The 15,831-nt window shown below is 35.2% G+C and overlaps 1 protein-coding gene across 1 annotated transcript in view; it reads left to right on the forward strand.

Moving 5' to 3' along the window:
- The window catches only part of SLC17A6 (solute carrier family 17 member 6), a 33,494-nt gene extending 18,319 nt beyond the window's left edge, over window positions 1–15,175 (forward strand). The window contains exons 4-12 of the mRNA XM_056355046.1: window positions 3,108–3,222; window positions 5,031–5,118; window positions 5,218–5,304; window positions 6,225–6,367; window positions 8,461–8,610; window positions 10,775–10,907; window positions 11,616–11,726; window positions 12,556–12,683; window positions 13,050–15,175. Of these exons, the coding sequence (XP_056211021.1) occupies window positions 3,108–3,222; window positions 5,031–5,118; window positions 5,218–5,304; window positions 6,225–6,367; window positions 8,461–8,610; window positions 10,775–10,907; window positions 11,616–11,726; window positions 12,556–12,683; window positions 13,050–13,382 (1,288 nt within the window). The 3' untranslated portion in view covers window positions 13,383–15,175. The remainder of the gene's footprint in view (window positions 1–3,107; window positions 3,223–5,030; window positions 5,119–5,217; window positions 5,305–6,224; window positions 6,368–8,460; window positions 8,611–10,774; window positions 10,908–11,615; window positions 11,727–12,555; window positions 12,684–13,049) is intronic.
- The last annotated feature ends 656 nt before the right edge of the window (window positions 15,176–15,831 follow it).

Genomic DNA, 15,831 nt, shown 5'->3' on the forward strand with positions numbered 1-15,831 from the left:
ATAGAACTATGGAATCCCATATACTGTCAATTTGCCATGGAAACATAAGGATCTTAAAGAAAAACATGTTTTCTAACCCATTGTTGGAATTAACTTTGTAGCAAAATTGAGCAAATGAGAATTGTTTGAGAAGTAGAAGTGAAACATAACATCATAAAAATAGCTTAATAAACGTGAGAAAAATCTAAGCAAAAAAAAAAAGAATGATGCAATTTTGGGGTTTGTTGTATGGGTCGGTAAAATGCCTTAGAATTGCCTTAGAAACAGTCAGAATGTTTCATTTCCCAATTAAATATATTCAAATGTGAGCAGAAATCAAATATACTTATATTTATTTTAGCTCAAAATCATTCTTATTTGATCTAAATCACAATAAATATAGTTAGCTGAGATATTTAAAACAGTAAAACAGTACTTTTGTAAAAAAACCAGATCTATATCACAATACTCTGTTAGGAAGAAGAATTTAGTATTTATGGGGTGAAATAAATACAACAAGACAAAAGAGCACAAAGAAGAAATACTGATTATATTTATGGATGTGCATAGGGACATGCAAAGCAAATGTAGGAAGATGTATTTGCTCTTGATTAAGAGTTATAGAGGAAACCGACTCACTAAAATAGCCACGCACTAAATTCATGGTGCCGCTTTTAATATGCATTCAAGAAAAAGGATTAAAAAAAAGCTATTTCTTACAAGATTCATAATTTGATTTATTTTACCCTTAAATCAATAGATTTTTTTGGGGAAAAATTGATCTATTTTTGAGAAGGCTGTTCCTATAAAGCATAGTTTTGAGAGAGAATTGACTTACAAGTGACATTGTGGTATTATTTCATCATCTGCTCCTCGATGTAACTAAATATTCACTGGTACTTGTGTGTCTAAATACAGGCAAGGTTTTCATTTGGAAGATGCATGTCTCTGATCATTCCTTCAATTACATATTCCTTTCTCTTCTCAAAGGAACAGACTCAAGGAAACAGCTTCTCTTCAGTGAACGTGGGAACAAAGGCAATTCTGGGAAACACAGCTTTCAGTCATAGCAAACAGAAGCTGATTTCAAATACAGAACTGAAAAACTAGAGTAAATTTTGTTGAAGAAACTGTTACGTACCATAATAATTTTTTAAATCTCATCCTTGTGAAGAGATGGCATTTTTTAATATTCTATCCTAGCATGATTTTAAGAGGAATAGTGATTTACAAAGAGTTTCAATGATTCACACTAGCTAAGAATCTGGTCCAGCAAGTCTATGCTCAATCTCAAATTTAAAACTGTATTGTTGCATTAAGCATTTAGCTAAATAGCTATGCAGAAAAGAAGCAGGAAAGGATACAAACCAGTCCTTTCTTCCTGCTTAAAAGCAAATACAGATTTTCTTGATGAACCTTTAGAACAGTTACAGTCCGTTGCTCTTCAAAAATTGTTAATAGGAACATCTAACTTTTAAAAAGAATTTGTAAAAATCACAAGCAAAGTTCCTATGAGTCCCAAACTCCTCTCATTAATATTAAAGAAAAAAAGCAAATGAAAACCAAGACACTATTATGGTTTACATGAACATATGGGGGGATTAAACTGTAAGGAAATGAACTGCACGTACTTTTGGAGTAGGAACTTACACATTAAAGAAATCAAGAGTAAAGACAGAATTCAGGCCAAAATAGTTCACACAGTGGAACACAAACATGTGCATCAGTCAGTTCCAGTAAATGTATTGAACATGCTGCCAGACAAAGCCAGAAATGTGCTGCACAGCCAGTTAGATGTTGTTTAACACGAGATGGGGATCATAGGGAACACAATGAGGAGACCAGATTTAGAGCTATTTAACAAAGCTTCCTTACTGTGCTAAGAAGCATTTTTTCTGCTGTCCTTTGTCAAATAGAAGTGCAGCATATTCAGTTTGCTATTTAAAGATTCGTATCAGGCTGTAATTTTAAATAGAGAATGTGAAACATAGATGTCTTTGAGGAGAATTTTCATCCTGAAACTTATTGCTGCTTCCTGCTTTTGTAGTCCAAGGTCTGTTTCTCACTAACTTATGGCCCTGTACCAATTTCTGAAGAACACATGCTAAGGTTAAAGGTTTCTGTCAAATCAGTTCCACATCAGATACTGTGATGTCATATGTTAAGCCATCTCCAGGATTTGTCTTAGCATTACATAGTTTTGTATAAAGAAAGTGGCCATTCATTGCTACTGGTTTCATCCCTTTGCATAGTCCCACTGGAAGGAAAATGAGGGGGGAAAAGGGTTATTTTTACAATAAAAGAATGAATGCACATAAAAAAATCATATAACAATGCTGGAGAAAAAGCTTCCTCTGACAAGGGCCAGATATTAACTGAATCAAATTAAAATTCAGTCAAAGCAGTGGAATTTTGAAAATGAATCATCCCTTCACACTTTTGTTCTTTTTTTATTGAGAGATTGTAATGCGCTTTATTTGAAGCAATTCCTAGCATGCTGTTGGAATCAAAATCAGCAATATTCAATGAGTAGCCTCTGAGAAAACAGCAGAAAGAATGTTCTGTTTTCTGTGGATATGTGGTTCCAGACTGATTAACTTTTGTGTCTAAGGAAATCTCAGCTCTGTTTGAAATTCTTTCTGCTGCTTAGGCATTTATAAAAGTGGATTCTTTTCCAGTTTAGAAGTAGTGGATGCATGGTGCTACTTTTGTACAATTAAAGCAGTTACAAGAGTCTCTCTTTTACTTGGCCACCTGTTTTAGCAAACCATTTGGAGACCTAATTTCTAGTTTCTCCAGAGGGTGGTGAATTCAATCAGATTTGGTTGAAATAGATGTGAAAATTAAAGAAAAGAGTGGGCAGAATAAGATCTATACTTGTGACTGTGTAAGCTGTATTTCCGTAGGAAATTATGCTACAAAGATGTATACATCCATGTTTGGTCTGGGTCTTACCAGACGGGCTATTACATGAGATGGAACTAATACAGTTTAGTAGTTTGTATATTCCCTACATAAAGGACATATGTGTAAATATATATAAAGTGATATGTGAGCATATGTGGAATAAGTCAATTGGAACAACGCTGAAACTACTTCCTCTCCTCTTTTTTTCCCCACCTTTGCAGAGTATTTGGTGCTGCTATACTGCTGACGTCCTCCCTCAACATGTTAATACCGTCTGCAGCCAGGGTGCACTATGGGTGCGTCATCTTTGTTAGGATCTTGCAGGGCCTTGTAGAGGTATGGAAAAATTATAACATAACCTGTAAATGTGATATGATTGTTAGCCTTTAACTAGCAATTGTAACTTTTTGGGGCAAATAAGAATTGCTTTCAGTTTATTACTGATTTTCAGCATAATGGATTTCAACGTATGAATTACAGCTATTTAATTTTCCTTCATCTATAAAATTAAACAGCAAAATTTTCTCTTGCTAAAGAAGCCAGTGAGATATGTATTTAACACTGAAACTTCACTGAAATGATGTACTGCATAGGGTTTATACTGGTGTTGTTCTCAACAGTTATTTGCTGTCCAGCCTCACAGGTAATAAAGAATTAAGCTTTTATCGTAGGCCTTGACCATGTTGTTGTTGGAATGAATGGGAGATTTACCATAACTTAACAGAGAAAAAAAGTGAGCCTTCCTTCTAAATTTATTTGTTTGTTTGTTTCTTTAGTGAAAGACAGACTTTTAGGCCTGTGATCGCTGGTTCTTTGTTTCTCAGGCCAGTTGCATGAGCTGATTTTAACTCGGGCACTTTATTGTATAAAAGGAGTCCAAAAGGGTGCAGAATGGGCCTGAAAGTTAGGTAACAGTCAATTAAGTTCTTGAAGTATATCTGTATAAATCTGGATCCATTCCTGAATAGTGATCTGCATGTACAGAGGTGTGCTTGACTGCAAAGAGGAGAGGAACAGAAGCAAGTGGGTAATTACAAAATAAAATAGCTATTTGAGACCCCCTCATTTCTGTGATGCTGTTCAAAGGAATTGTGAATGCAAAACATCCTTAACAGGACCACTTGAAGAAGTTTTACAATAAATCATGGCAATCTTAAGATTAAGTCTTTAAATCTTTTTTTTTTTTTTTTAATTGACAAAAGTACTGGAACAAACATGAAATTGGTTATAGGACATTCTTTCAAACCAAATTAATTTATTTTACCACCTTTTGCATATTGAGACTGATAAGCTCAACATTTATGGTAACTTCAATATTTGCAAAAAGTTATTAATTTTTTCCACTTTTTGCATAGGAAGCAAAACATCAGATTAAGAGAAAAGTGACTCTACATAACTGCATACATCATGATTCCTAAAGAAGAATTTTGTGGAAAATTTCTCTACATTTCCTATTACATTTTCTAGAATTGCAACAGTTCAGGATGTGATTTTGTTGTTGTTTTTCTATTATTAAGTTAAAGGCTAGTTTTGAAAAGAGATCTAAAAAGTAACTGGTTTAAAATCAAACCAACTAACATAATTCAATTATGTACTTTAAGTGCTCAAGAAGGTTCATTAAAGACAAAGACAGTGAAAACCTTCTCTCTTAACATTATGTTTTTAAGTTCTTATTGATCTTATTTTCTAGTTCTAAAGCAGTGGAACAGTAATCTGTATTTCGTAAATGATACTTTAAATGTTAGATCAAAAAAAGCTATAAGGCCACCAAAACAGGGCTGAAGAAATCAGCCCAGCATTAGAAAGACTCCAGAGGGTCTCTGTTTTCATCCTGCCCTTGACTCTGGTACTTGTGCATTAAGTTTCTTTCTTTTTAATTATTTGCAATTCTTTCCTGGAAGGAGGAGGGGACCAGAAGGAAATAAGTATGTTTTATATCAGTTTCATAAGGCCACTTGAATGATTTGGAGTCCCATTTCAGCTTTAGTAGAAACTAAAGTTTTTCTATGGCTGTTCTCAAACTGTGCTATAGAAAACGCAAAACATTCTCAACTTCTTGTTTGTAGCAATTAAAATATCATGCAAAGACAATGAACTGAGTAATTGATCATCATTAGCTAACTTGTGGCACACCCATTCCCCAGGGGGTCACCTACCCTGCCTGCCACGGTATTTGGAGCAAGTGGGCCCCCCCATTAGAAAGAAGTAGGTTAGCAACCACTTCCTTTTGTGGTGAGTAACTTTCTATTTTTGTCTTTCTTTCATTTGTCCCGTAAAAGTATTTTGAGACTGATTTTTGCTCCCTTTTCATCTACATGTCTTGTTTTGTAGGTTCCTATGCAGGAGCTGTGATTGCAATGCCTTTAGCTGGAATTCTAGTGCAATATACTGGGTGGTCTTCTGTGTTCTATGTGTATGGTATGCAGTTTTGCTCATCTCACTCCAATATTGTATGACCTTACTCTACCTTTTCTAAAAATGTAAAAGCTACTCTTAAGAGGCCAAAAAAAAAGGGAAGTGGGTCCATAAAGCTAAAAATACAGCCAAGAAAAGGACCAAAAAAAGAACAAAATTTAAAGGAAAGAGCAGGAAAGCAACATTATTAAATAAGAAGAGTACCTAGTTTTTGGTGAAACCTTTGTCATTTCTAGTACAAACAGTGCAAACTGCTATACAGATCTCTATAATCTCTGATCATGTAATGTTACTTTTTCATTTATACAGCTGTAAGTTTAGAGTACCTGCCCTGATTGAGGTGTCCTGTTTTTCATCTGAAGACCTATATAACTTTATTCACACTAGTTGTTCTACCTTAACTTACACTGATGGAAAAGAATGTCCCAAAGGAGTTCATTCTGCAGTGTAAAATTGATGTGACTTGGGGAGAAGCCTTACAGAAATTTAATAAACTACTCAGGAAGTGCATTGCTATGTTGAAAACAAGGCCACAGTCTTGTATTTTGTAGGTAAAAAAATATTAGTGCAGTAATCAAACAACAGTGGCTTAATGCAGAATAGAAATTCATTTACAGGTTGGTGAAATGAAATGGAAGCTGTTTCATTGCATTGTGTTGTACAAATTGATGTTAAAATACCAGTGAATATTCACTTCCAGTGAAATAATTCTGAAATAAAAACCAGAGGACTTCACTGTGCTCCAGTGAATGTATTTTGCACCAGTATTCTTTACAGGATCTGATTCTTTGTTAGAACGACTCAATGCAGAAAAAGTAACAACAATTGCCATTTATATTAGTTATAATTATTCACAGATTTTTTTTCCTTGTTTGCTGCTTTACTGTGTATTTCTTTTTAAAGTCCTTCTTTCCATTCCAAAGGGAGCTTTGGTATAGTCTGGTACATGTTTTGGCTTTTGGTTTCATATGAGAGTCCTGCAAAGCATCCTACAATCACAGATGAAGAAAGGAGATACATAGAAGAAAGCATTGGAGAGAGTGCCAACCTCCTAGGTGCAATGGAAGTAAGAATATTACTCATACACTGATTTCCTATGAGATAGTCATTAAAAAAACCCAAACAAACAGAGACAAACAAAGAAACAAAAAAATTAAGCACCCTTCCTCTTTAGGACAGAAAAGCATTTTTCTGAATTTTTTTTGGGGTAGGGAGATCTGAAATCTGCTGATGAACTTCTGGGTGGATATTGCTTCTGCACAAAAAAAATATAGGTTCCAGTTCTTCTAGAAGATCACTCATGGAAATTATACCTTTTTTTCTACTCCAAAGTATCAAAAAGAGCTACAGCTGTGTTTGAAATTGCAACTTTATTGAGACTTTTATAGTATCTTGAGTTTAAGCAGTTAATTTCCTTCCTATATAATCCTTTCTGGAAGGTTTTCCTCTTCCTAAAGTAAACTGGAGGAAGAGCACTATTCAGTGTCTCTTGAAGTCCTCAGAACATCAGAAAAAGCAAATCCTGACTATTCTATTTGCGAGAAAGACTACAAGTTACAATACAGCATACTAGGAGATCCATAAAAATATTCCCCATTATCGTGCTAATTTTGCTGGAAACATGCAATCAAACTTCTTATGATCTGACTTATTTCTGTGCTGGTCTAGTTCTCAAGAATTCCTAAAAAAACAGCTGTTACCTCAGAGAATTATCCAGCCACTAAACAATCCTATCGTGTAAAATAATAATTTTCTTATTTCTCTAACTATTGAAAAGCTTCAAAGAAACTGTCACCATGCTTACTGACTCAAGAAAATATATATAAAAAAATTTTAAGCCTCAGTTCATCTGCTGAAATTTTTACACCATCTATTCCCAGCAGACCCTCACTACCACTCTTCGTTATGTTTTCTAATTGGTGAGAACATTGGTTCTTGACTGAACTCAGGGGAAAAAAAATTCTCTTAGTAAAAAAACTTGGATCCAGATTAAATTGGGAACTGGAAATATTACGGAGTCTTTTCTTTGATAGCTGACATTTTTAGGTGTTCTTGAGGGAGTGTCTGGGTTGATATTTCAATAGCGTTCAGCAGTATTCATGGGTTCTTATACCTGTAAGTGCCTTGGAAAATCTGACATGAAGTGAGATACTTCAGAGGATGTCCATACATTTATAACTTGGGCTGGATAATTTCTATCTTGTTGCTTTTTAATTAAACATTTTTTGGAAGTGATTAGTTTGTATCAATAGTTCAGTTGTTTCCAGAGTATTTAGGCTGAAATTCTTCCCATTGTATCAAGTAAGCTTTTCTGGCTGGCTTCTCATTAAGTGACAATGGATCCTTAGCTTTCACGTAAGTGTAATTTAATCCGTATGCAAGGTATTGCAAATATCCATCTATGGGCTGTTTTGCTTTGAAGAAAAGCCAGCATTCAAATTGACAGTAGATTAAATTCAGCCTGAAACCTTGCTGAAGCAATTTTCCAACACTCATCTGGGGCTGGATCCTGTATTTGGATCAACACAGATGGGCAGAACCCTGGGCTCATGGAGAGGTGCTGGGACTCAGCAGGATTGTAGTTCTTCCCATCTGTCTTTTTCTTTTTTTTTTTTTTTCACCCCATTATGTGATTTATTTTAAAAATACAATAACACAAACAAAAAATATATTGACCAAGCAGTTTCAGCTAAGGCTTGATAAAAAAACCATTCAGAATTCTGGGATTAAGATTTAAATGCTAAAATACATGCTTAAAATAAATCTGGATGAATTTGTGTACCTACAGTGTAAAATATGACTGTTGCCTTAGATACAGCAACATTGTCTTTTGAAGATATATTATTATTTTGGACTTAGACAATCATGTTCACGTGATTGAGATAATGGCAGTTGTGCATGAGTGTTGTGACATAGCTGAGTATCACTGAGTTTCTGACTTCTGCATTTTGTAGTTATTTTTAATTGCTTATGTTTTGAAATTAAATCTTGGTCATCCAAATTTGGTTGCATGTACTTTATTGTCATTGGAATTCAGATACATAAAGCTGTGATTGATGAGTCTTTTGGAGTACAGGTGAAAAGAACAGATAGGGGAAGGGAAGAAAGACAGTTGATAATGATTGAAATGGTGACTGGATTCCCCTTTCTATGTTTCAGAAATACAAAACTCCATGGAGAAAATTTTTTACATCTATGCCAGTCTATGCAATAATTGTTGCAAACTTCTGTAGAAGCTGGACTTTTTACTTGCTACTTATTAGTCAGCCTGCTTACTTTGAGGAAGTGTTTGGATTTGAAATAAGCAAGGTATGTAAAAATAATGTAAAGCTTTTAACTTAGCAAAGTAAATATCAGAGCTACATTTGTGATATTTATTAGGAAGAAAAAAGAAAAGTGTTCTGCATCTTTATCATGGGTTTTCTAGTCTTAAATCTTATCCTTCCCCATTCCTGTTCCCTTGACCAGCACATATAAGTGAAGTAACAACAATGACAAAGGATTGAAGAGGGGAAGTTGAAGGCAGGATGAGATTTAGTGATGATCTGCTTGGGGCCGTATGGCAAAAAGACCTTCAGCTAAGTGCTTGAAACCAGATCATGCCTGATATTAGTAAGGTATCGAGAGACCCATTACGCTTCTGTCCCTTACACCCCAGGGGATGCAGGATCCCACTGAAGCTGTAAAGAAAGCATTGACGAGTGGCTCCATTTTTCCAAGCGCATTTTACAAAGCAGGACCACCTAGTTTTAGGAAGGATAGTACAATTTATCACCTTTCTATGGTCCACTTTAATGTGGTGAGAACCGATCCTCCTTTTTCACTTAGGAAGCAAAAGAGATGGTGGCAAAATATGACACATAAGGATGATCTGAGGTTCCACATAATTCATATGAATTTTGAATAAGACCTGTAATGTAAATATGGATACATGCAAACAAGCCTTCAGAGCTTACAGTAAGCTTTCTTGTAACACAGATTTCCTTCTTGTGAAAGTGATGGGGGCTTGTGCTTTTGAGAGACCTGTATTGTTTTGATATTGTTCTGTGAGGTATTGTCACCCTAAATTGTGGTGTAAGTGACAATTAGATGCATAGCTTCCAAAGGTTCACCGTATTATGGAATATTGTCAAAATTATGTAACGCTATCCTGCATTTAAAGATGGGTTTCCTTCTGTAGCTGGAGTTATATCAAGAAGCTTCACTGTGCTTGAAACATCATCTGTTACACATGGAATAAAATGGTCACATCCTATAGAATTAATCTGATCATTTTGTTCTAGGAGGTTTTTCTTAGAGTGTATTCAAAGAAATGTGGAACTTTGTAAAGAATGACAGCAAAGTCAGTTTTCACCTGCTGTGGATATGGATGCTCATAAATGAATAGCTGTCATTTAGCCAAGAACACCTCAAAGCAGTAACTGCAACACCATAGTTACCTCATAGTTAATACCTGGCTGATTGGGAGAAACACCTATTAGCATGAAGCTAGCTGTCACAACCTAGTTGCCACATATAAACTGCAGTGAAATACAAAACTGTACAACTTTAATTGAAAAGTAGAGAAAACTTGTTTGTTCTCATGGAGTCTGTCTGCTCTGCATGCTGGTGTAACTCAAGTCAGACTCCGGGCCAGCTGATATGCTCTCCAGACAAGAATTACGCAAACCCCCCTGTGCTTAAGCACTTGTTTAGACATACTCAATAATCAGAATTCCCTGTTAGAAGAAAAGCTATGCGTACTAAACCCAACTATCTGCAAGGCAGTTATGTTGACAGAAGATAGCAAGTGGCAGTTTGTGCCATGCTCACAGGTACCCTGTCCTGCTTTGAAGGAACGGTCTTCAAATATGCTATTATATCTTGGAACAGTCACCACATAATTACTGTGTCTTACTTTGCTAGTATGTATAGCATTTTTAATGTTGTCGATGGATATTTAGTGAGTTATCTTTCACTACGTACAGAGTTTCTCAGACATATCTTTTGCCCACGTGAAATTTGAAGCTTGAGGGGTGGTCAGAAGTCAAAGGCAAATGGTGATTGTGCATGTGAGGAATCTGTCTGGACATGTTAGATTTGCAGGGCAATGCTATGCCAAACACATCACCCCCAGAAATGTAGTAATTCAGTTCAACACATTTGATCATAAATTTTCTGAAAAGAAAGGGCAGAGGGACTATAAGCCAGGGGAAAAAAGCCATTAGCTTAAACATAAACTGAAAACGATTGCATACAAAAAGTGTCACGGCATCAGAGGTTCTTAAAAACTCTTCCTGTCCTTCATAAATTTCCATGACAACTTGAGATCACACCAGTTTTGTTCACTTAATAAACAAAGGTAAGATTTTCAGTTTTAGCACATAGCCTGACATTGAAGAGAAACAATTAATTAATTGCTGAATGCTTCAGAAAATGAAGAATCAATATTTTCTTATGGTTTATACTCTACTAATGCTAGTGATTATTTTAGGTGGGTATCTTATCTGCTGTGCCGCATTTAGTGATGACAATTATTGTTCCTATTGGGGGACAAATTGCAGACTTTTTAAGAAGTAGGCAGATTCTTTCAACCACTACTGTGAGAAAGATAATGAACTGTGGAGGTAAGTCTTCCTATTTTATTAAAAAGCTTCTCGTACAGATTCAATGTCCATATAGGATGCTGTATACAGTAACCAAACTGCATGGGTTTATGTATTTATGAAGCAATGCTTCGTGCATTTTTTGTGCATTACAGATGTAGTTCCTAAATAAAAGTAAACACAGTTGTTCATATTCCCAGGTTCAATATAGATGTTTGGTATTTGAAAAAGCATTTAGACTGTTAAAGAAACAGATGAGCTTTTTGGGGGTAATTTGCCTAACCTTAGCTACTTACTGAAACTTAGCTCCTCAGCTAAACACCCTCTGCAGTAAAAATGCCCAGACTACCTGAGATTACATAGCTGACTGGAGAGGTTAAAGTTACGTGAGCTGAATCCTAGCTGTGATAAGGGCTGCAAAATTCATAAGCTGATTAAGTGTATATTCCCATTAGGGTTGGCTGGAATGACCTAACAAAATCAGAAGTATTTCTTTTCATCTTAAGACTGACAGGAAGTAACAATAAATTAGCATACAAAGAACAAAATAAGGATTATTTGAGATAGCAAGGGCATGTGATTTTTAGGGATGAAAGAAATACCTGATTATATTCCACTCTGAGGTAATGTTTGCCTCTGTCTTCCTATGAAATATTATCATATCCTAAGGCCTGTGATATGTGAGAGGGAATTAAACCTGATGCTTGGTTTTCCTTATGATTTCCCCAGGTTTTGGTATGGAAGCAACTCTTCTTCTCGTGGTGGGATATTCTCACAGTAAAGGAGTGGCTATTTCATTCTTAGTGCTTGCTGTAGGCTTTAGTGGATTTGCCATATCCGGTAAGATTATATTACTGTTATTAGTAACTTATTTTAACCTATGAGATAGAACATCTCATTTGGTTTTTATTCACCAATAGTAAGTTAAACAAAACTCAGAATTCCAAATGACATTATTTATGATCATTACTAAGGCATGTACAATTAGTAACACATTTTAGTTTCTGTTTTCACTTACTCAAGTGCTTATTTTGGGGACAATGAGTTCTGTCACTTCAGAGAAGTGTTTTTTCCTAAGATTATTTAAATAGTTACTGCCTAAATTTCAACAGAATCAAGCTGCTGGAAATGCAAGAAAACAAACAAATATTTATAAAAATAATTAACAAATCTTGTCTAGATAATGTCTTTTTGCTCCCTTCATTTTACCACTCAAGAACAGAAGGGAAATCCCTTCTGCTGGTCTGTGTGACAAAAAGAAAAATGTGGGCAACAGGAAAGGGAAGTGGTACAAGCTGGAAGAAGAAATGACATGTTATTTACAGCATGGAATGGTCATGAATGACACTGTGAAATATGAACTTTATCCCTGCTTAAGTATCTTCTGGGTTCTCTGCTCTGCACAGTCACTACTGGTATTATTTTTTTTTTAAACTGCAATTTTGGGAAGAAAATACATTAGTTATGCTTTTACAATATATTTTTGCAAGAAAAAGAAAAGCCAGTCTCCCTAGGATTATTTAACCACTACAAGCCTTTTAGGGAAAATGAAGTGCAATTAACCAATCCAAATACGTCATAGTAAAATTGTCAAGTGATAGCATTACTTTTCAGAACTGAAGTAATGCTGTGCTTTTCACGTGAATGTTTGCTGACCTTTGTATTGCAGGATTCAATGTCAACCATTTAGACATTGCCCCAAGGTATGCCAGTATCTTAATGGGGATTTCTAATGGAGTCGGGACCTTGTCTGGAATGGTTTGCCCTATAATTGTTGGAGCAATGACAAAGAACAAGGTAAATGGCAGTACAGTTTTCAAAACTTCCAGTTTAATACGGGAATCCAGGTTTCAAATAAAAGATTTTTCCATAATACAACTTGCCAGGGCATCTGTATTAAGAGTCTGGGACCTCCAGGGGATAGCATCCAGGAATGTGGAAATTTGAAGCATGCTTCACTATATGCTTACCAGGTCAAGGTTTTTTAGGTTAAAGAAAAGAGATTTTTTGAAAGAAAGATGCATATAAATGATAGGAAACTGGACACTTAGATGTTTTAGCTGTGCTGACTATCACAGCCTCAATCCCTAATTTAAATCTTTCAGCTCAGAAGAATTAGATAAGTCTATGCACTAGTCTGATTTAGCAAATTTCTTCTTACAGACACGTGAAGAGTGGCAGTATGTCTTCCTCATTGCCGCTTTAGTTCATTATGGAGGTGTTATCTTCTATGGCATATTTGCTTCAGGAGAGAAACAACCCTGGGCAGACCCTGAACAGACAAGTGAAGAGAAATGTGGCTTTATTCATGAAGATGAACTTGCTGAAGAGACAGGGGACATTACGCAGAATTATGTAAATTATGGTACCACCAAGTCTTATGGTGCTACAACCCAGGTCAACGGTGGCTGGCCTAATGGTTGGGAGAAAAAAGAGGAATTTGTACAAGAGGAAGTACAAGACTCATACAACTACAAGGAAGGAGATTATTCATAACAAACCTAAATATTGGTTATATTTTGTAGTGTTTGTGATTAAATTCATTGTGATTGTTTGCACACAGAAATAAAATGTGGTATAAACATGTAAACACATATCAAACAGGAAGGTCTTACTGTAAAAAAAAAATACATCAAAGTGCAATCTGTATGAGTTGTGACATGTCATCACTTTCATTAGGTTATATTTGTTCTATAAACATTAGAGTTTTAAGGGTTTACTGGTCAAAACTATAGAGGCAATTAGATACTTGCAGTATACAAGAGCTAAAACTCATAACTAAGGATTAAAGCACAACTAAGCAACCAAGTTGGCACATCTAATGCTCTTTTCAGAAAGCCAAAATTACTTGATCATTAAAAATGCACTTATATATTTGTTACACTGTATTGAAAGAGATTGTGTTAAATACACACGTTTACTCAGTGCAATGTAGGAATTGTGTGTTTAGTCTAAGACAAGAGCTTTCTTAACAAAGAAAGGCTGAGTCCTAGGCGTTTACAGAGGATTGATCCAGTTCCTTTAATGGTAATTGTGTCAAGCCTAAAGAAAAAATAGGACATACTGTATGTTTATTGTGAATACATGCTGCAGGCTACTCTGTGATAAATAAAGGAGTTATTTAGAAGTTTTATACTGAATGTTTGGGCACAAATTCTTATTTCTATTCTTTACAGAATCTTAAGAAATTATGGATGTTGTCATGTTCTTCCCTGTATTTATCAACTAATACAAAACCAATATGTAATGTTAAGTCTGACTATACATGCAGACTGTCAAATCCCTTTATTAAAAAACAAGCTTTACTATTCTATTCTTTGCAGTATATGCCAACTTTGTACTGGTGACTTTAGAGAGAAGAAACCCGATATAACCTAGAAAAAGATATAGTCTTTTACAAAATTCCAAAGAGAAATTTACTATGAGCAAGTAGCCCTATGAAAAAGGATGTATTTGTTTTGCAGAATATTTTGAAGCCAATAGAAGAAACAGAGAATAATTTAATCCTTATTCTTCCCTTAATAGCTTTCATATTTTTACACACCGTGCCACAGTTGTATACATAGATATAAGTTTATTGAAGATACTGTAATTATAGAAAATGTTGCTATTTTAGAAATCCCTGAAATAAAAAATGTATTTGTCTTTCAATTAAACCTAATAATAATGGACACTGAATATGAGTAACATATAAACTCACAATAAACCAAAGTGGTAAATAACTAGTGTTGGGTTGAAACAAGCCAACAAGCATCACGCTTGTCTTTTTAGCATAACTCAACAGTGACTGCAACATTAGTGTACCAAGCAATAAGTGCAATGCATTATGAAGTGCATAATCTTCTAGACTATATATTAACCTTCATTTAGCTTGTTGTATATATTTGGGGTTGTTGGGATTAAACCAAACTGAACCAACTGAAGTTAGCAACACCAGACCACTTCTTAATACTCTAAAATGACAACAATGATCCATTTCTTAATTCAATCAAATGATTATTATTGTATGTAATAATCCATTCTGGATTCTTGGTCTGTTCATTGTATTGTGCTAGTGATTGGAAACCCTGCTACCGCAATATACAACTTGAGGATTGTTTCTTCTCCTTTTTTTTTAATGCAAATCATACCTTGACCTTAAGAAAAAAGTATTTTGCTTTGTGCCTCAAAGTGATGTAAAATGTGACCATAGCTTTTGCTGTGTTTAATGAAAAAGATGTGGACTGTGTCACTTTTGTTGCTGCAAAAAGTGTTAATAAAATGCTCTATTTATCCTTTTATATAAAAAAGGACCATTGTAGTTTCTTGTCATTTTTTTAGATGCACTTTAATATAGATGACTAATATTATAGTAACAGCAGAACAAATTCTGCTACTGATGTGGAGATAATATGTTATGTCCCAGCTGGGAGCTATGCTGAATACCCGATGTCCTTCATTGTCTACTCTCTCCTCTCGCCATGCACAGGTGTGTGGTGGGAAAGGGGCCTAACTCCAAATTGTTGTTCCTCCTCTCATAAGGATGGCTGGAGTAGGTGTGGAAGAGAAAGGAGCAGAGGGATCAGTGTGGCAGCCAATGCAGTGAAACTGAGAAACACAGACTAGTCTGTGTTAGCTAAAGAGCTGGCATGGATCAGCATTCTCCAAAGAAAATGAAAAGCATCACAGACTGCTGTTCTCAGAATTTCTTTCCTTCCTTGCTCCTGCAACAAGACTCCTTAACTGAAACATAATGTTACTTTCCCTCCATCTTTAGGTAGACCATATGGGAATCAGTAAATTCAAGAAAATCTGTTTTAAAACTAAGTTTTTTTCTAACAAAAGTTTTGTTCTTCAGTAATTTTCTTGCACCAAGCAGAAGAATGTAGAAACATCAAACTGAACAAAAGGTTGCAAAACACTAGACAGAACAGTAATGGGCCTCGTGTTTCTCACCGATAGGCTA

The sequence above is a fragment of the Falco biarmicus genome, chromosome 10 (genome assembly GCF_023638135.1).
Source record: "Falco biarmicus isolate bFalBia1 chromosome 10, bFalBia1.pri, whole genome shotgun sequence".
In the NCBI taxonomy this organism is placed as follows: Eukaryota; Metazoa; Chordata; class Aves; order Falconiformes; family Falconidae; genus Falco; species Falco biarmicus.